This window comes from Moschus berezovskii, chromosome 8, assembly GCF_049115385.1.
Source record: "Moschus berezovskii isolate FMDL1 chromosome 8, NW_MosBer_1.0, whole genome shotgun sequence".
NCBI classification, from domain to species: domain Eukaryota; kingdom Metazoa; phylum Chordata; class Mammalia; order Artiodactyla; family Moschidae; genus Moschus; species Moschus berezovskii.
The window spans coordinates 92,658,413-92,679,491 of NC_142467.1; the positions used below are offsets into that span (position 1 = coordinate 92,658,413).

Here is a 21,079-nt window from a genome sequence, read left to right on the forward strand (position 1 = left end):
TGGGCTCTTCCCCACTCGTTGTCCCCAGTGGAAGAAAGAGGTTGAGGGAAATGCCTCTTTGACTCGCAAGAGAGCTGGTGGGGTTTTATTTTTATTCTTTTAAATGACACTCCCAGCACATCAGAGGGCCACAGGGCTTCAGCATCCTGTCTCCATGGAGACAGAGCCTGTCTCCAGCCCAGCTCCACCAGCTCAGCCTGGGGCTGAGCCGAGAACCAGGGGCTGTGCAGGGCCAAGAGGTGGGGTGTTCTAGGAAGACATTGGAGCCCTCACCCAGGTTCTGCTCTTCCCTCAATCCTGTCTTGGGGTGGCTGCTGGTATCAGACAGGGTAACAGCCATTTATTGAATGCTAAAGGTGCTCCTGGTTTTATGCTGAGCCTCACCTATTAGCATCACTGAATCCATGCCAGGGGCTTCACCCTCTTTAGTCCTAACTTGGCAAATAAACTGGAGCTTGGCTGTCTAAAGCGTGGGGAAGACGCTGTGGGATTGTGGGAAGCATGTGGGTTCATATCCCAGCAGTCTCAGGGTGTGACCTTGCCAAAGTGACTCGACCTCTCTGGGCCTCAGTTTCCCCCTCTGTAAAGTAGGTATAGTAACAGTACCCATCTCTTATGCTTGCTATGAGGGTGACCTCTCCTGAGGAGCAAACTTTAAGGATAGAGAAAAATAGAGGATATTTTAATACAATAGTTTTCAAAAACTAAAAATAACGCTGAAAAAAATCCATGATGAACAAAAAGATCAACATTTTAAATAGAATCAGAATTACTGATTTTTCCTTTGGCTCATCACAGCACTATGACTGATCCTGTTTTTGTTTCAAAATAAAAAAAAAAAAGAAATAGGGACTTCGCTGGTGGTCCAGTGGTTAAGACTCCATGCTTCCACTGCAGGGGCATGAGTTTGATCCCCAATCAGGGGACTAAGATCCCAGATGCTACGTGACCAAAAAATAAATTGTTTAAAAAAAAAAATCTTTCTGTATTAAGAAAAAACACAAAAAACAAAGGAAATAAATTTAAAATAAAGTCAGGGTCAGTAGACTGACCCCCAGTGGCTGTGTGGTGCATTTTGTCTTACAACCTCTGACCCCAGTTCCTCCAACCCTGCCTCAGGGCCTTTGCATCTGCCTTTTCATTCTTAGCTTAAAGGCTATCCTCTCTAAGCCTTCCCTGAATTTGCCTCCTAAAGCCATCTCTCCACTTCTGTTTCCTCCATTGCATTGAACACAGTCTAAAGTATCTGGTTTAGGGGCTTCCCTGGTGTTCCAGTGGTTAAGACTCTGCAGAGGGCTATCCATGGTTGGGAAACTAAGAGCCCACATGCCTTGCAGCATGGCTAATAATAATAAAGTATCTGGTTTATTTGACTGTACTCATCCCAGGCATTGTGCTGTGGATTGAGTCAAGCACTTAGCACAGAGCCTGGTGTTAGAACGAGAGAAAAGTGACTTATCAATCAATAAATAAATACATAATGATGTGAAGAACTGACTCATTTGAAAAGACCCTGATGCTGGGAAAGATTGAAGGCAGGAGGAGACGGGGATGACAGAGGACGAGATGGCTGGATGGCATCACCGACTTGATGGACATGAGTTTGAATAAGCTCCAGGAGTTGGTGATGGACAGGGAAGCCTGGCGTGCTGCAGTCCATGGGGTCGCAAAGAGTCAGACACGAGTGAGTGACTGAACTGAACCGAACATAACATATTAGAATTAAATTAATTAAATTATCATGAGTATAAACACTATGGAAGAAAAAGGAAGCCTGAGAAAAGAAGTAATGGTGGCTAAATGATTTTAGATGAGGTAGACACAGAAAGTGATGGGAGGCTGAAGGAGCGGACCGTGTGCATTTGGGGAAAGGCCTTCCGGGCACAGTTGTGCAAAGGTCCTGAGGCAGCACCGCACCTCACGCGTTGGAGGAACAGTGAATGGTGCATGTGTCTGGAGCAGACTGAACAAGAGAGAGAGAAGGTGGAGGGGAGGGCAGGGAGGTGCTGCAGGAAAGACTCAGGCTTTAATTTGGAGACATCTTTGGATTTTTAAAAAATTGAATTGCAGTTGATTTACAATGCTGTTTGTTTCAGTGTACAGCAAAGTGGCTGTGTACATATGTATATGTATATATTCTTTTCCACATTCTTTTCTGTTGTAAATTGTTACAAAATATTGAATATATATAGTTCCCTGTACTATAGAGTAGGTTCTTGTTATCTATTTTATGTATCTACTAATTACATATATAAATATAATATATATAGCTATAATATAGGTATATATCTACTAATAAAAATAATATAATACTAATATAATAAATCTACTAATATAGATAATATAATTTATTGTATCTACTAATCCCAAACTCCTAACTTATACCCTCCTTCCCATTTGGTAACCATAAGTTTGTTTCCTATGTCTGTGAGTCTATTTGTTTTGTAAATAAGTTCATTAGCCTCATTTTGTTTCAATTCCACATTTAAGTGATATCATATGATATTTGTTTTTCTCTGCCTGACTAACTTCACTTAGTATGATAATCTCTAGGTTCATCCATGTTGCTGCAAATGGCATTGTTTCATTCTTTTTTATGGCTGAGTAGTATTCTGGTGTGTGTGTGTGTGCGTGTGTACACACATACATACCACATCTTCTTTATCCATTCATCTGTTGATGGACATCTAGGTTGCTTCCATTTCTTGGCTATTGTAAATAGTGCTGCTATGTATCTTTGGAATGCATGTATCTTTTCAAATTCAAGTTTTCTCCAAATATATGCCCAAGAATGGGATTGCTGGATCATATGATAGATCTATTTTCAGCTTCTTGAGGAACCTCCATAATGTTCTCCATAGTGACTGCTCCAATTTACATTCCCACCAACGGTGTAGGAGGAGTCCCTTCTTTCCACACCCTCTCTAGCATTTATTATTTATAGGCTTTTTGATGATGGCCAGTGTGAGGTGATAACCTCCTGTGGTTTTGATGGAGAATTTTAGCAGGGGTGGCGTGATGCCCACAGAGCACTTGGCCCAAATGCATCCATTTCTTTCTAAATATTTTGAACAGTATGTGCAGGTGGCAAGTGTGGCCGAAAATGTTGCTGAGGATATAACACAGTGATCGCTGCTTCTGTTCCATAAGTCACAAACTTAAAAGTGCTGAGCATAGTATTATCAAGATGCTCTTTCTTGTTGCTGTTATTTTTATTATTATTAGTGCTATTATTCTGTCTGCTTAAACATTCCATGGGCAGTCCTGTAAAAGCCAAGTGAGCGCCCTACAGAACCGTGTGCTACTTTTTGTGTTTTTCCTGGTGTTATCAGCGGGAAGACCTCGAGCCACCTCGAAACCCGGTCGGTCCTGCCTAAAGATTTGCCGTCACCCACCCAGAAGGAGGGGTTACGAGCCCGCTGGCCTCAGTTTACCGGCCGGGACTGGGCGGCCAGGCGGGATGCCGGATGTGTGGGATGCAGGGTGCTCCGAGTGCGATTCGGGACAGACGAGGCGCGCGGGGGCGCCGGCGCGGCGCGGCGCGCTCTGGCCGCCAGGGGCCGCTGCGGAGCCGCCCTTTTGTGGTCCTGATGCTGGCGCGAGCGGGCGCGCGGAGGAGGGAGGAGGGCGCGGGGACCCGGCGGGAGGCGGTGTCCGTCGCTCCAGCTGCGAGTCCGCCCGCCGCCCGCCGCCGCCGCCGCCGCCGCCGCCGGCTCGGTCCCGCGCCCGCCGCCCGCCTTCGCCCGCCATGGCCCGCCTGACGGAGAGCGAGGCGCGCCGGCAGCAGCAGCAGCTCCTGCAGCCGCGGCCCTCGCCCGTGGGCAGCAGCGGGCCCGAGCCCCCCGGGGGGCAGCCCGACGGCACGAAGGACCTGGACGCCATCAAGCTCTTCGTGGGCCAGATCCCGCGCAACCTGGACGAGAAGGACCTCAAGCCACTCTTCGAGCAGTTCGGCCGCATCTATGAGCTCACGGTGCTCAAAGACCCCTACACGGGCATGCACAAAGGTGGGCGCCCGGCTCGCTCCCCTCCCCTCTCCTCTCCTCCCTCGGCCTCCCCACCCCACCTTCCGGCATCTTCTCCCCGCCACCAACCTTCCTCTCCTCACCTCCTCCCTCCGCTTGCCTCTGCCACGGCATCATTTCTTCCCCCCCAACCCCGTTCTACGCACCCCCTCCTTCCCCCTCTGGGGGTGCAGCTGACAGATCCGAGCTGGCCCCTCTCCTCCTCCGCCCCCACTCCCTCCCTCCCCACCTTCCGGCATTCTCTCCCTCTCCCTCTCTCTCTTCTCTTCCCTTTTCTCTCCTCTCTCATCTCCCCCTACCTCCCATCCTCCCCCCCCCCCAGCATCCTTCCCTCTCTCCTTCTCCTTCTCATTCCCTCTAGACCCCCACCCCTTCCTCCCTCCCTCACCCACTGCTTCTTGCCCCTTTGCTGGGAAGCTGCCTAAACACTGCCACCCCTCCCTGTGCACACCACCCCCCATTCATTCGGCCTCCCCAGGCCCCGTCGGGGAAGTTTGCACCACTGGATTTCATTGCCTTGGTCATTTTCACAAAGCCAGGCCGGCGGGGCAGGTCCAGCCGGCCGCGGGGAACACGGATGCTCAGGATCTCGGGCTAATCGGTAACTACAAAGAAAGCGGGTGACGGGGTGGGGGTGCAGGCAGCTAAGCCAGTCAGGGGGAGCACCGGCCTCTTGGGTGGTTCAAAGGTTACCATGTGCCCTCCCCCCCATGCCCACCCTCTCTGTTTGGATCAGCATTCCCCCTCCATTTCTGTATGCCCCCCCCCACCGCCCCCTCCGGGCCCAGACTGCCGCCTCCACCTTTGGCTCAAGTTAAAACTGGCCAAGCCTGTTAGCAGTGTGTTGAGGGCTGAGGCCAAAGACGATGAGCCTGGACTGTCCATCTGGCAGAGCCCAGATCCTGGGGTGGACGGGGAGGTGTGGGCGACCTGTGAGCCCAGCAGAGGAGGCAAGTCGGGTGGGAAGGCCTGCCTGCCTCCCTGCCACCTGATTCTCTGTTGGCATGCTGAGAGGGGGTGCTGGGGACTGTGACTCCAGCCCTGGGCTCAGATCACGGCACAGTGTCTGGATTGGGGTGGCCCTGGCAGTTCTCCTGGCAGGGGATGGGGACTGGGGGGTGGGAACGGTGAAGACTTTGTGCTGACAGCCTCGGTGAGACCCTGGAGGGGCCTCGGGGTTGGATCAGGGCCCGTGACCTATTTCAGACTGCACTCATCCCTGCTTCCTCTCTGTGTGGCAGGCATGGTAAGCATGAATACGTGTTTGTTGAGTGAATGAATGAATGAATAATGAGCAAGTGAATGAATCAGTGAATGGGGGTTGGGACAGGCCATAGGGAGGACCTGGTGGGTTGGAGTCCAGGCCTGCCACTTCACCTAGCCCCTCCAGCTGGTACCCCGGGGGAGAAAAGCAGCTCCTCCCATCCCCCATCTCTTTCAAACCCAACCATCACCAAAAAAGAAAACTGGGCCTGGAAAATCTAACCGCTCCCTGTGGCTTAGGAGGGCAAAGGGCTTGTGCTCACCCATGAGTCAGGCTGAGGGGTCCACGGCTGTGTGAGGGGTTTTTCCACAACACGAACCCCTGGTGTGTCCGAAGGGCTCATTTCTAGAAAGATTCTGATGGAGGTGGTGTCCACGTGCACCCCCTCCCCAGCCAAACATTGAATGAAAGGCTGCTGGTGAGCTCTGGGTCTCGGAGACAGATGGGGCGTGGGGAGATGGAGCCACCCGGTGATCCTCCCCTCTTTTCTCATTTTTAAATCTCTCCTGGAGAACCCAACCACCCCCACAGCATGGAAGGGTAAGGGAGAGACTGTGGCTGGATTTTCACTGACCTGAGAGCCTCAGTTTACCTGTTGTCAACAGAACAGGGTCTCATGAATGTGGGTTTTTTTTTTTCTGGCTGGAGAATGTTAGGACTGGGGGTGCCTCAGGGTGTTTCCCATTTGCAGTCTTTCCTTGGAGGGTGAAAATTAAGAAGCTGGGTGTCCGTGACATCCACTTTGCAGGAGCCCTAGGCAGGTTGGAGCCCCAGATATAGGGCCTGGGGGTAATGGGGTGGAGGGCCTTCTCCCCATATCCACCTGCCCATCCCAGTACCCTCAGAATACCAATGGAGGCTCCTCCTTATCCCACCTGTGCCGGGCCTGGTAGGACCTTATCTGTGGGAGGGAGTTGAGGGGGTGTTGAAGGTAGGAGTTGTCTCAGGGGCCAGAAGCTGGGCTGGAGGTCTGTTGTGGGGGCGCTTAGCTGTGTGACTTCTGGCCAGTGGCTGTCCCTCTCTGGGCCTCAGCCAAAGGGAAGTGGAATGATGGGTGGGGAGTTGTGGCATGGTGGGGAGGTCCAGGCACCTCCTGCGAACGCTCATCTGGTTTTGTTTCTGGGGAACCTGCAGGGTGCAGGGTGCCTACTGAGGGTGCTGGCTGAGAGCCCAGGGGTGGGAGTGTGGACCTCAGGTTGTGGAGAGAAATCCCCAGAGAGCCTTGGGGGCCCCTGGAGGCTGGGCACCAGGGGAGCTGAGAACACCAATTGTGGTCCCCGTGGCCCCTGCACCCAGCAGGAGAACAGACATCCAGTACTGCATTATTCCCATGATCACTGTCTCACCCTTAATTTTCACACTGGGAGGCCTGGTTGATCGCTGCTGATGGGATTGTGACTCCCACGGGCTTGTGAGCATCTGTGCCTTTCATGTGGAAGGGAAACTGAGGCTGCAGGGGCAAATACTGGGTCCCAAGGACTGACCAGAGCTGCAGCTCACCCAGCTGTCACACACCTGTCTCCCACCCAGGCCAAAGAAGCAGAAGTGTATCTGTGGGATGAAGGAGTGACAAGCCCAGGCGGGACCCCCCCTCTCCCCAGGGGTGGTGTTGGGGAGGGGAAGGGAGGGGGCGGGGCTATGACATCTGACAGCCACGGCCAGGGTGAGGTGGGGGCACCCCCATTCCTAAGGGTCTGTGCAGGGGACCTCCCTGCTGGGAACAAGAGAAAGGCAGGGGAGGAGTGGAGGTTTCTCTGGAAGAGGGCAGACCCGTGGGTGCTGGCTGTTTTTGTTTTTAAGATAGAGAGATGGAGACAGAGACAGAGGCGGAGAGACATGGCAAGAGCAGAGGAGAGAGATACACAGAGACACAGCGGGGTGGAGACTGACGGAGCCTCCCCCCACAGGGGAAGGCAGAGAGAAGGCGGGAGCTGGGGAGAGGGCTGGGGGGGCAGGGAGGCCGCGAGACCGCTTCCCCACACTCAGATCTGCGCCTCATCCTGAGAAAGACCTTGCCTGGTGCCCCCAGCCCAGCCAGGGCCTCAGGCCGGGAATTAGGGGGGCTCCCACTGATCAGGGTCCAGTCATCGCCCCCTCCAGCCACCTGCTGGGGGGACGGCCCCCCTCTGGGACCCTCCCTCGGAGAGGGCTGGGTGCACGTGCCCTCCCTTCCTCCCAGGTGCTTGGTGTGTCTTGGGCCCTCTCTCGCGCGATCGGCTTGAATATTAATACCCGCCCTGCCCGGGGCAGGCGCCCGCGATCGCTTCGTCCGCCGCCGCCGCGCGGCCCCCTTTATGGTAATCGTATATGCATTTGCATGTTAATGACAATATTTGTCTTAAAGCGGAGGTTGTGAAGGGGGCCGGTGAGGGTGTGGGGGCCGGGTGGGGGCCTGCAGTTTCCATGGGAGCACCAGCTGCTCGGCTGGCGGTTGGGGGGTGACGGCGGGTGGGGGGAGAGGCTGGAGCACGCCGAGCTCCAGGCATGAAATTCCGTGTGTGACGTGCCAGCCCCAGGGAGACGGCTGGCTAGGCGGCCGGCAGGCGCTGCCGGGTGGGGAGAGACGGAGGGAGGGGACAGCGGCGAGTGGGCAGGGAGGGGATGGGGGGCAAGCAACCAGGGCTGACTGTGTCGCTTCGAGCTGGGCACGCCTCCCTCCATGCCTCAGTTTCCCCAACCACTCCATCCTCAGGGGGTTAACAGGCTTTTATGAGGCCCTGGGGGCCTTATGGGTGACCATGACATCGTTTCTGCCTTCCGTTAGACAGAGTGCATTTGGTTGAGCGCCTGTTGTGTGCGGGTCTGAGTCCAGGCAAACAAGAATTCCTGGGGGGCATGATGGAGTCAACAGGCTGTGAAGCCACCTACTAATAGAACCACTGTTTCTTCCAGACCCGGGATACAGTGTCGGGCAAAATAGAGAAAAATCCTCTCCCAGACTCCTCCCACCCCCAGATCCCATTTGGTGGTGGTGTGTGTGTGGCGGGGGAGGGGGGAGGGCAGGGCACACAGTGAGAAACCGGAAGTTCCAAGGCACTGATGTCAGGGCTGAGATGGTGGACGCACATCCGCAGGGACAACCCAGAGGAGGCCCCAGCCGCTGCAGGAGTGGAGACCAGGAGGGCTTCCTGGAGGAGGCAGTTGATAAGGGAGAGCAGTTAGGATGTCTGGTTTCTCTGCATCTTCTCGGCTATGGAAACTTGGGCATCTGCCTTCAACTCTTCAAGGCTCAGTGTTGTCATCTGTAAAAGAGTCGTGAGACCAGTGGGGTCTCCCCTCTTGAGGAGAGTTAAGGGAGACGAGGGCCAGAATAGTGGTTAAAGCTCTTGAACAGGGCTGGGCGCAGAGCCTATGCTTGTTATGCTACTAAGCTGAGACCTGAAGGATCTGTTAATGGGAAAAGGTGATCCTGGCAGAGCATGTGCAAAGACCCTCCAGGTTGGAAGTGGATGGAGTTTTGCCTTGGTGGGAAACAGCAGAGGGTCCTGGGAGCCCCATGGTTCCCTTTTGATGACATTTGCTCTCTCTTTAAACCCTGATATTGGCTGATGGGACCGTGGCCATTAGGAGCACTCCGAAGGACCACACTCATTCATTTAGCCAACACTTCCTGAAAGCCTTCTGTAGCCTTGTACGAGGCAAGAGAGATCTGAGACCCCCCTAATGAGCAGAGCTACACATTGGCACCTACAGCTGGAATGGTCAGGGTGTTTCAAAGGAAAGGGATTCAGTGTTGAGAGAACTGGATAGGGAATCCAGCTGGGTGGAGGAGGGGGATTAGAGCTGGGGCTTTGAAGGGTGAATAGGAACTTGCCAGGTGGAGAAAGTATTTCATGTATTTATTCCCAGAAGCACTTTCTGTGTTCTGAGCCCTATGGCGGATGTGAAACACAGCAGTGAGTCAGCCAGGTGAATGTCTCTGTCCTCGGGGATGTGGGCAGAGGGAACTGGGTTTGCAAAGGCCTGGAGGCGTGAAGGAGCACAGCTGGAGTCAAGGAGGAATTCGGTGAGGCATGGTAGCTGAGGCCAGGGAGTCCACCTTGAAGTCATGGACTCAGCCCTGAAGGGTCTCTTACGCTGGACTGAACTTGGATCTTTACTGAGGACACTGGGGAGCCATGGAAGAATTTAGAGCAGAGGAGGATCCCAGACCTGTGTGGAAAGAAAGTTTCATGTCCTGTTAATTGTCTTTGTTGCCGTCAGCCTCCTTCCAGCCTCCCGGCCTTATTTGTGATAGACACACTTCCCACACAGCTGGGTGGGTACCACAGAAGCTTCCCCTTGGGGTGAGACTGACACTGTGGGATGAAAGGGACACAAATAAACAGACACAGGCTTAGGTCACGATGGTTCTTAGAGACCCAGGTTCCCCCCCACACATGGATAGACAAGGAATTGGGGCTCAGAGACAGGCGACACCCACACCCAAGTCGCACAGCAATATAGTTAGGTGTCACACCTCCCAGCCTGAGGCGTGACCCACCTTGGAAGAGAAATAAGGGGAGCAGAGAAAGAGGTGTGATTGTGGGGGTGTAGACTCAAGGTGAAAGCCATCCAGGGCTGCTCGTTCTCCTTGGATTGAAGGTGACCAGGGCCAGAGGGAGGGGCTGCTGGGTTTGGAGGACATTGACCTAGCAACAGTCCTGTTGATCTGGGGTCATGGTGATGATCACTGACATGTAAGCTCTGTGAGGGAGGGACCGTGTCCTGTTCACTGTTTTGAAGTGGAGCACGTGCATGAACCAAGGCCTAGGGGAAGGAGAGGATGAGAGGGTGCAGGGCGCTTGGGTGCGGAGGGGGTGGCCTGGCCAAGAGAGGATATGGGGCTGGCTGCAGGCATGAATGGATGGATGGTGGTGCCTAGGTGGGTGGATAAGTGGATTGCTGGATGCAAGAGTGGGTAGGTGGATGAAAGGCTGAATGGACTGATAGATATCTAGGTGGATGAATGGGTGGATGGATAGATAGATGGAAAGATGGCTGGTAGACAGGTGGTGGAGAATGGAGGAATGGAAGCATAGAGGAATGGACCAGGTGAGTGGCTGGGTGGGCAGGAGGATGGAGAAATGGATGGATGCATGGGAGGTGGGTGAGTGGACAGGTGAGTGGATGGGTGGCTGGATGCCTCCTCAACATTTACCACCTTCCTCCCCACCAGGTGAATGGGAATGGCCATCAGCTTTGCAGCCCAAGAGGCTTTGTTTCTATTCCTGACTCTGCTTTTCATTTCTGTGTGATCTTGGACAAACCGCCTTATCTTTCCTGAGCCTTAACATCCTCACTTGTAAAAGAGAAGGCGTATCGAGAGTTCTCTTACAGAGTAGTTGTAAGAATTAGCATTAGTTTGTAGAATCCTAGTAATGACAGGGTTAATGCAATCCCTGTCAATAGCGTCTTGCACATCATTGGTGTTAATAAATGGTCAGGTAGCCAGACAGTTAACAACTGTCTGTCCAGTCTCTGGGGTGTGCCAGGTATTGTGCCTGGTTTGGGAGGACACAAATCAGTCTGGGGGAGAAGAGGGATTGACACTAAATGAGCAAACAGGTAAGACTTGGGTAGGAGCAAGTTGCTATGGAGGAAGTAAAGAGTGATGTGTGTTGAAGGCTGACAACTTACTGCGGGTGACCAAAGATGTCAGGAGGTGACATCTGGGATGAGCCCTGCGTGGCAGATGAAAAAGCTGTTGTTCTAAAGCCAAGAGAAAGGCATTTCAGGAAGTGGACATGGCATGTGCAAAGGTCCTGAGGTCAGAATAAGTTTGCAGTGATGGGAGAATGTGGTTGGAGCATAGTGAGCCAGCAGGAGAGAGAGAGGAGGGAAAGGCAGGGAGGGGACTTTGAGCTTTTACAGGTAGGTTGGTGGGAGCCGTGGAGGGCTGAGGGTAGGGGAAGGTCAAGGTCCCTTAGAGAGCTCTGAATCTGGGGAAAGTGAACTCTGGTCCTCTGTTTTTGAGGTGGGGAAACTAAGGTACAAAATGTCCCAGAACGTGGCTGGACATTTCTGCCACCACAGTTGAGCTCAGCTCCTCTGAGGGGCTTCTGGAAGGTGGCAAGTTGCCTGGAGGTGCGTGAGGGTGGATTGTGTGAGCTGCTTCACCAGTCCTCTTGCTTCCCCAGCAGCCTTTGGGGGTGGAGTTCCCCACACCGGAGAGGTGAAAAGGGCACTCACTACATCCTTGTCCCTACCCTCTGCTAGGAGGAGGGACCCGAGGAGTCATTCCCATCCCAGCTAGGGGTCTCCAGAGCAACGTGATATATGTGGGAAGTGCAGGCTCAGAGAGGGGAGAGCTCCTCCCCACGGACACACAAGTTCATCACAGCAGTGTCTGTGCTGGAAGGGACTTGTCGTCACCTAGAGCTACCCCTGTTTATTCACCTACTTACCCACCCCTTCTCTCAACTGGTTTTTCTTTTTTTTTTTGAGTCCCTGCTATGTGCCACCTTTGAGTGAATCAGACCTACCGTGTGACCAAGAGGAGCGAGATGCTCTGTGAGAAAGTGGACAGGACACTGAGCAGTCCTAAGAGCGGTCATGTGTAGTGATTTAAAAAGTCTAATCGTCATCTCTTGGTGGGATCCGATAGGGAGGGATCTGGTGAAGTGGGCCTCACCCAGGGCGATCCTTAACCAGGGAACACTGGGCAACGTCTGGGGATATCTGTGGTGGTCATGACTTCCTGGCTTTGGGTGGGGCCAGGGATACTGCTCCATCCCCACAGTGCCCAGGATAGCACCCGCGCCCCGCACACACAGAGGATGACCTAGCCTGGATGGCAGCAGTGCCGAGGGGGATCCTGATCTAGGATCACACTAACGTTCCAGCCTGAGCAGTTGGTGGTCAGCGTGGTGTCATGGAGACAAGTGTGTTGGAACAGGGCCTTGGAGTCACCCTGACTCTCCCTGTCTCACACCTCTGCTGCCCTATCCCTCCCTCCTGATGGCTCTGCCTTCTAAACCTCTCCAGTCCACTCATGCCTCCCTACTCCTCTGTCCACCCCATTACCACCCCCTGGACTAGCTTAGTCTCGTCTCCCCTGATCTCCCAGCTCCCACCCTCACCCACCACAGTCTGAACTTCTCCCTGTGAGCTCCTGAGTCAGGCCTCACCCCCGCTCTGCTCACAGTCCTCCAGGGCTCCCCCCCACCTGAGGGTAAAACCCCAAGTCCTCCCCACAGCCCACAAGGCCCTTTATGACCTCCCCTCCCCTCCTCCCTCTCTTTCCCTCTCTCAGTCTGCTCCAGATGCACAGGCTCCTTGCTGTTCCTTCAGTACACCAGGAAGGGTCCTGCCCCAGGGCCTTTGCACAGGCTGTGCCCACTGTCTGAACCACACTTCCTCCCTTATCCTCTGTAAACCCCACCTTCTCAGTGAGGTCACCCTGCAGACCTGATTTATAATCTTAGCCACTCTCCAACACTCCACATCCCTCTTTCCTGCTTCCATTTTTTGTCCTCTGTGAAAATGAAAACTTCTGATGTACCGTAGAGTTTGTTTATTTTATTTGTGTTTCTCTCCTCCCAGTAGACTAGAAGCCCTATTAAGATGAGGTATTTTTGCCTTTTGTGTTCACTGCTATGTCTCCAGTGCCCAGAACAGTGAGTGCCTGAAACTCAGCGGGTGGATGGCTGGATGCATGAATGTATGGGTGGATGGAGAGATGGCTTGATGTGTGGGTGGATGGATGAATGGGTGAAGGATGGATGGATACATGAATGGATGATAAATGAATGGGTAGATGGATGGGTGAATGGATGGACAGATATAAGGATGGATAGATGGATGAATGGATGTGTGGATGAGGTGGAGGGACCAGTGAATGGTGGATGGACAGGTGGATACCTGGTTGGACAGGCAGCTGGTTGGTGGATGGATGGACAGATGAATGGATGGATGGACAAGTGGATGGGTGGGTGGACAGGTGGTTAAGTGAATGGATGGATGGACAGGTGAATGGGTGGATGGATGGGTGGGTGCCCAGATGGAGTAACCACTGGTGCAGCAATGGTGACTAAATCCATGGGAAGGGTCGACATGGGTGCAGGCAGAAAGTCATAGGTCCAGATGAACCCTGAGAAGCCCTGTTTGTAATGTGGAGACAGAGGAGGAGGGAGCAACAGAGGCTAAGGTGCAGCAGCCAGAGAGATAGGAGGTCAGGCTAGAACAGTGTGCCTGAAGAAGCATGAGCCCTGGGTCCTAGGTCTTGCCCTCCTGGACAGGAGCCAATCAGTCTATAAGTGGAGGAAGGGACAGTGAATGGGGGAGGGGTCCATCAGCCCCTCTGTTCCCAGTTGAATGGGGGCAGCTTCAGGATGAGAGGATAGAGGGTAGGTGGAGAGGGTGGCCAGGGGCAGGGGTGGTGGAGAGGCGGCCCCACAGCAGCAGGGAGTGCCGCCTATAGTGCTGAATGGATGATGTTGTGATTTTATGGATGAGAAAGTGGCGGCTCAGAGAGGTTAAGTGGCTGGCCCTAGAGCACACAGCAGGAAGGCATTGGGCAGGGTTAGATCCCATCTTTAGTCACCAGATTAGAGCTGAATTTAAAGAACTAGAATCAGGGATGTCAGTGTGTGGTGAGGGGGTGGGATCAAAAGGGCTTGAGATGAGGGGTTTGCACAGTTGGTTATAGCTGGGGAGGGTAGATGTTGGTGATCAGAGAGAAATGAAACAGGTTGTCTTTCCTGCCTCTGTTTTCCCAGCACACCTGGTGCATGATCAGTAGTTGGGAAATACCGACTGACCCTGTGCTGGGCGTGGTTGGGGAGGGAGGCAGGAAAACACATCAAATGGGGTCATTGCCCACAAGGTGGTCTTGATATTAGCAGGTCATCTTGGAAGCAAAATCATTCATTTTGCAGTCAGTATTTACTGAGCATACCGACTGTATGCCTTTTAATTCACTGATTCCTAGAATGTCGATGTTCACTCTTGCCATCTCCTGTTTGACCACTTCCAATTTGCCTTGATTCATGGACCTAACATTCCAGGTTCCTATGCAATATTGCTCTTTACAGCACCGGACCTTGCTTCTATCACCGGTCACATCCACAACTGGGTATTGGTTTTGCTTTTGCTCCATCCCTTTATTCCTTCTAGAGTTATTTCTCCACTGATCTCCAGTAGCATACTGGGCACCTACCGACCTGGGGAATTCCTCATTCAGTAGCCTATCATTTAGCCCTTTGATACTGTTCATGGGGTTCTCAAGGCAAGTATACTGAAGTGGTTTGCCATTCCCTTCTCCAGTGGACCACATTCGGCTGTGGTCCATGTGATCAGAAAACAAAGATCATGGCGTCTGGTCCCATCACTTAATGGGAAATAGATGGAAAAACAGTGGAAACAGTGTCAGACTTTATTTTTTTGGGCTCCAAAATCACTGCAGATGCTGATTGCAGCCATGAAATTAAAAGACGCTTACTCCTTGGAAGGAAAGTTATGACCAACCTTGATAGTATATTAAAAAGCAGAGACATCACTTTGCCAACAAAGGTCTGTCTAGTCAAGGCTATGGTTTTTCCCGTGGTCATGAATGGATGTGAGAGTTGGACTGTGAAGAAAGCTGAGTGCCGAAGAATTGATGCTTTTGAACTGTGGTGCTGGAGAAGACTCTTGAGAGTCCCTTGGACTGCAAGGAGATCCAACCAGTCCATTCTAAAGGAGATCGATCCTGGGTGTTCATTGGAAGGACTGATGCTAAAGCTGACACTGCAATACTTTGGCCACCTCATGCGACGAGTTGACTCACTGGAAAAGACTCTGATGCTAGTAAAGGTTGGGGGCAGGAGGAGAAGGGGACGACAGAGAATGAGATGGCTGATGGCATCACCGACTCTGTGGACATGAGTTTGAGTGAACTCCGGGAGTTGGTGATGGAGAGGGAGGCCTGGCGTGCTGTGATTCATGGGGTCGCGACACGACTGAGCGACTGAACTGAACTGAACTGAACTGACTGTATGCCTGACACTATTTAGGTACTAGGGACCCAAAACTGAACAACCCCCCCACCCCACCCCCATCCTCTTGGAGTGACATTTCAGTAGGGGAGAAACAAGAGGGAAAAAAAAGTGACATTTGAGATAGTTCTAAGGGCATTGGAAAATATAGAACGGGATGGGAGGGGCATGTTTGAGGACTGTCATTTGAAACGGAGTGCTCCAAGGAGGTTTCACTGGGGGAGGTGACATTTGAGCCAAGACCTTAAGTAAGTAAGAGAGTAAACCGTGCAGAGATCAGAGGGAAAATACATCCCAGAACAGCTCGTGCAAAGACCCTGGGGCAGGACCATCCCTGGTGTGTGGAGGAACAGTCAAGAGGCCTGTGTGTCTGGAGCATAGTGAGCGAGGGGGAGAGGAAGAAGCTAGTTGTGCAGGGCATTGTGGAAGGGCTTGGGCTTTTCCCCCAGGGAGGTGGGAACCCTGGAGGGCTGTGGGCAGTGGAGGGGCGGGGCCTGACTCAGGCGCTCACAGGCTCCCTCTCGTGGCTGCTCTGGGGAGGACAGAATGTGGGGACGAGGGCGGAGCCGGCGACCAGTGGGGAGGAGCAATGAGCAGCCCAGATGGGGCTGGACAAGGATGGAGACCATGTACAGTGGCCAGATTCTTACCGGGCGCGGGCTGTGTATTGGGCCCAACGCTGAGCACTGGGGACACATCAGTGACATGGACACTACCTGTCGCCGACCCTCCTGCCCCAGCATCAGTCGGGGATGGGGAGATCTCCTGGAGGAAGAGTGACTCAGCTGGGACCTGCAGGTTGAGGAGAAATGAGTCAGGTAAAGATGAGGGTGAGGATGTGTGGACCAAGGAAATGGCAAGTTCAAAGGCAGGTCAGCGAGAGGCCAGGTGTGGGGTGTATCTGGGGTCAGGGTGCAGACAGAAACACCACCAGTGTCCATCGGGATCAGTCCCTAGACTTGTCAAGCTCCCTGGGAAGTGACAAAAATCCCAGACTTATGCCTGAACATGAGAGCTATGAATAGTAAAAAGGAAAATAATTGTCTTTCCTTTTATTTATTTTTTGAGTTTATTTTGTGGTGGGGTTTTGTTTGTTTTGTATGTTTCTTGGTTGCACTGCATGGCTTGTGGAATCTTAGTTCCCTGACTAGGGATTGAACCCAGGCCCTCCACAGTGAGAGCACAGAGTCTTAACCACTGGACTTACAGGGGATTCCCTGTTTTCATCTTTAAAACAATTTTTTTTTAGTTCATTATATCAGTGTATTAAGCTCCCAAGACCTAAGCCATTCCCAGTGCTGTGGAATTTTCTGGGACTCAGAATCCGTTTAGCCACCTCCAGTTTGCCTTTAGTAGCAGGGTTTGTTTCCGACTTGCTGTGTGACATCAAGAAAGCGGCTCAGTATCTCTGGGCACGGGTTTGCTCACCTGTAACATGAGGATAAAAGTAGTGTGAAACTCCAGGGATGATGGCGGAGGGGCTTCAGCAGATCTTGGCTCCATGTGCACAGCTGTTACATCTTCCTGGGCCACTTGGGGTTTTTTTTTAGTCAGTCCTGGAGGGTCCTTTCTTAAAGACCTGCAAACCCTCAGATTCAGCAGGGCCCAAACTGGGTTCCACATCTTCCTTCCAAACCACTTCTCCTCCTGGGTTCCCATCTGTGCTGGTTTGCGGGGGTGGAGGCCATTACAAATGACCACAGATTCTCAGCCCTGAAGGGCAGAAGTCTGAGATCAAAGCTCTGCTACCTCTGGAGGCTCAGGGAGGGTCCTTCTGGCCTCTTCCAGCTTCTGGAGGCTCCACACATCCCTTGGCTTGTGTCTGCATCTGTCCAGTCTCTGCTTTCATCTTCCCCTGTCCTTCCGTCTGTCTCTCCTCTTTTGTTTCGAATAAGGATGCTTGGCATTGGATTGGGGGCCACCTGGTTGTCCAAAATGACCTCATGTCAAGATCCTTGATTACATCTGCAAAGACACTTTTTCCAGATCAGGTCCCATTCACAGGTTCCTGGAGTGGATGTATCTTTTCTAGGGGTATCACTATTGAGTGCCTGAGATGCTCCTCATCTTCTGGGCTTCCCCCAGCCCCATATCCCTCACTCAGTCTTCCAGGCTGATGACACACAGGGAGGTGTGTCCATCTCTGTCTCTACCCAGCCTGGGAGCCTTAGCATCACCCATCAGTCAAAGTGTTGTCCCCAGAGCCCAGCTGAACAGAGACCTCTTGCCGTGGAGGGACCATGGCCACTTCTGCTCCCTTTCTCAGAGAGGAGCATCTCCAGGGCTGGAGAGAGGAGCATCCTTGTGGGCTGGGGGAAGAGCCCTTTGTCATGGGTCATGCAGGTATGGGCTTAAGCCCTGTCATTTCTGTGGATGACCTGGGCCACTGGGAACCTCAGTCTCCTCATCTATAAGGTGGACACTCTTCTTCCCACCATTGAAGGCTCTGTGTGGTCACCCTGGGGCTCCACTTTGGGGAAGCCTGTATCACTAATGATTCAGTTTATTCATGCATCAAACAATTGGTGTCTAGATTGTCCATGGCCCACAAGAGTCTTTTCATGGAAACACTTAAGGCCACCTTTGTCTTGGAGTATGAAAGGTTTGAAGTGAGTTTTATGGAAGATAGTAGAATTGGGTGCCTCTGCCACTCTGTACTTCAGGGACCAGAAAACCCTAGAGGTGCAGTGGATGGGAGGGAAGCCCATGGCATCAGATAGTCCTGGCTTCAAATTCCATCCCCACCCCTTACCTGCTGTGCAGTTATAGGCAAGTCACTTTACCTCTCTGAACCTCAATTCCTCCATACTATGCATCACATCCACCCTCCACAAGATTCCTGCAGAGAAAAGAGGGGTGTGAAGTAAAGTACCCAGGACAGTGACTGGCCTAAGGGCTCAGTGAATTGGCTGTTTACTGCTACTATTATCATTATCTTATAATAATGGGGGATATTGTGGTGCAGAAGGGTTAGGACTGGGGTTAAACTTCAGGGGTTCAAATCCCACCTCTGTGTGACTTTAGGCAGACAACTCAATGTCTGTCTGGTGTTTCAGTTTCTTCATCTTAAAATGAGGAGAAAGATAGATAGAATGGTATCAATTATTTTGGGCTAGGCTGAGGGTTCAAAGGGTTCATATGAGTGGTGTCCCTGTAAGATGCTTGGCACTCACTGGACTTCAGTTATTACTATCATTGTTACAACTTTGATTCGTGAAATCCCAAAAGCTCTGATCTTGGAGCAGAGAACAGAGGATCTTGATGAGAGGAGGGATCCTCAGGATTTCCCAGGAAAGAAATTTCCTCTCTGGGGATCTGCTGCTTTCCTAAACAGCAGTGACAGGGAGCTCCCTCCCTACAAAAAGCACCATGATGAGATGGATCAGTTGGTAGGCCACTTTCATACATTGAGGAAGTCTCTTGTTTCCCGAAGATCCCCCCCCCCCCCCCCGCCCCGGCATTAGTCCCTGCTCCACCTTGGATGTCAAGAGGTCAGCCTTTGTCCAGATTTGAAAATAGGGGTGGGTGTGAAGGAACTCATAGGGTTGAGCCCTTTGGGCAATTGGAGGTGGGGCTGCCTTCTTGACTCACCCCACCTCTATAGAACCCCTTGGCTTGGCCAGCATGGGGCTTGGGGTTTGTTTTGCTGAGTACCTGGCCCTACTCTTATCATGGGGTTTCCCTAGTGGCTCAGATGGTAAAGAATCTGTCTACAATGCAGGAGACCCCAGTTCTATCCTTGGGTTAGGAAGATTCCCTGGAGAAGGAAATGGCAAACCACTCCAGTATTCTTGTCTGGGAAATCTCATGGACAGGGGAGCCTCATTGGTTACAGTCCATGGGGTCACAAAAGAGTCAGACATGACTGAGAGACTAACATACACACTCTTATTGTGGACAAGTCTGGTGTGTGGGGTGAGGGTAACCAGGGCTGGAATCTCTGAGAAGAGGCTCACTCAGTGTGGGCATTGGCTGGGCTGAGAGTTCCCTGGGAGGGCCACTCTAGGACTAGGACACAGCAAACCAGACCCCCAATCCCCAACTGAAACGTGCTCCATGGCCTCTTCACCACTGGATCCAGCCCCAGATTATCTCAGAAAGGTGAGACTATTTTAAGGTTCCTTTCAGGGTAACGTAAGGCAAGGGCCTGTGGTCCTCCCCATAGACCATGGGAGAAATTTTTAGAAAAGATACAAATTCCAGGTATTTGTATCCAAGTGGTTAGCATACAGTTCATGGTGCCTCTAATGTTCCACTGTGTGACCCTGGGCAAGTCACTTCCCCTTTTGGTACCGCAACCCCTCATCTGCAGAATGAGGACAATGCTAACAGCTCCTTTGTGGGGTTGTTGTGAGGATTAAATGAATCAACATTGAGGATAAGCTTATTAGCATTAAAAACTAGGGAGCTTTAGGGACTTTCCTGGTAGTCAAGTGTTTAAGACCCCACACTTCCAATGCAAGGGGCCTGAGTTTGATCTCCAGTCAGGGAACTAAGATCCCACATGCTGTGCAGTGTGGCAAATAATAATAATAAAGAAAAAATCTAGGGAGCTTTATTAAAATCATTAAAGGTCTGTATTCATTGGGAACTGTATTTGTTTGTTAGGGCTGCCGAAATAATGTGCTTAAAAAACTGAAATGTATTTTCTCACAGTCCTAGAGGCCAGAAGTCTGAGATCAAGGTGTTGTTGGCAGGGCTGGCTCCCTCTGAGGCTGTGACTGGAAATCTGATCCAAATCTCCCAGCTTCCAATGGTGCTGGAAATCCTTGCTGTTCTTTACTTGTCAATATATCATCCAGATTTCTGCCTTCATTCTCACATGCCATTCTCCCTGTGTGCCTGTCTCTGGATCAAAGTTTCCCCCCTTTATAAGGGTACCAGTCCTATTGGATTAGGGTCCACCCTACTTCCAGTATGACCTCACCTTAACTGTTATATCTGCAACGAAATAAGATCACGTTCTGAGGTCCTGGAGATTAGGGGAATGAGTTGAGTTGATGGAGAAGGGGAAACAATTCAGTCCTAATATAAACTGAAATGCAAGGCTCTGTTTATCAATAAATGGGTAAATATGACACATTTTCACCAGTTAGAAAAAAAGAAGCTAAGAGGCTGGAAAGAGATAGGGCCAAGAAAACAAGGAGACATTTCAGTACCAGGGACAGCAGCTCGCGTGGGGTTGTTTTTTTTTTTTTCTTTTTTCTTGGTGGTGGTTGTTTTTTTCCCTCTATCTGGCTGCAAGCCTTCCAGACAGACCCACAGGCTGGCAGAAGGTTGTTCAGGGGTTATACCTACCCTCCTAGAGCCGACACACTTTGTCTTCTGTATATAGGGCTCCAGAGGCAAGAAAAGACCCAAGGAGAAAGGGCTTTGCCCCTCTTTTATACCGCCCAATTTCTTTCCAGCCATGCCTAATGTCTCTCAGGCATTATGGCTGTTTTCTTAGTGCCTCTGCGTTCCTTGAAGACCTTGGAGATTCAATTCAGAAAATAGAAACTAAAAAAAAAAAAGGGGGCAGGAAGACATGTATTGGGAGAAGATATGGGCATTAAATATAACCAAAAAAGGATAAGCACATACAATATACAAAGAGGGTGTGTTTGTAATATCTCCCATTATTCTGGTAAAATATGCATAGCAAAATCTGCCATCTTGACCATTTCTAAGTCCACAGCTCAGTGGCACTGAGCACATTCATATTGTCTTGCAACCATCCCCATCATTCAGAACTTTCTCATCTTCCCAAACCAAAACTCTGTCCCCATGAAACACTGACTCCCTATCCCCTCCCGCAGCCCCTGGCCCCACCATCTACTTCCTTCTCTTTGTGG

At 51.7% G+C, this 21,079-nt stretch overlaps 1 protein-coding gene across 1 annotated transcript in view; it reads left to right on the forward strand.

Annotated features, from left to right (window-relative positions):
• The first annotated feature begins 3,748 nt into the window (after nt 1–3,748).
• Nucleotides 3,749–21,079, forward strand: part of CELF5 (CUGBP Elav-like family member 5) — a 51,153-nt gene continuing 33,822 nt past the window's right edge. The window contains exon 1 of the mRNA XM_088838872.1: nt 3,749–4,007. Within this exon, the coding sequence (XP_088694998.1) occupies nt 3,749–4,007 (259 nt within the window). The remainder of the gene's footprint in view (nt 4,008–21,079) is intronic.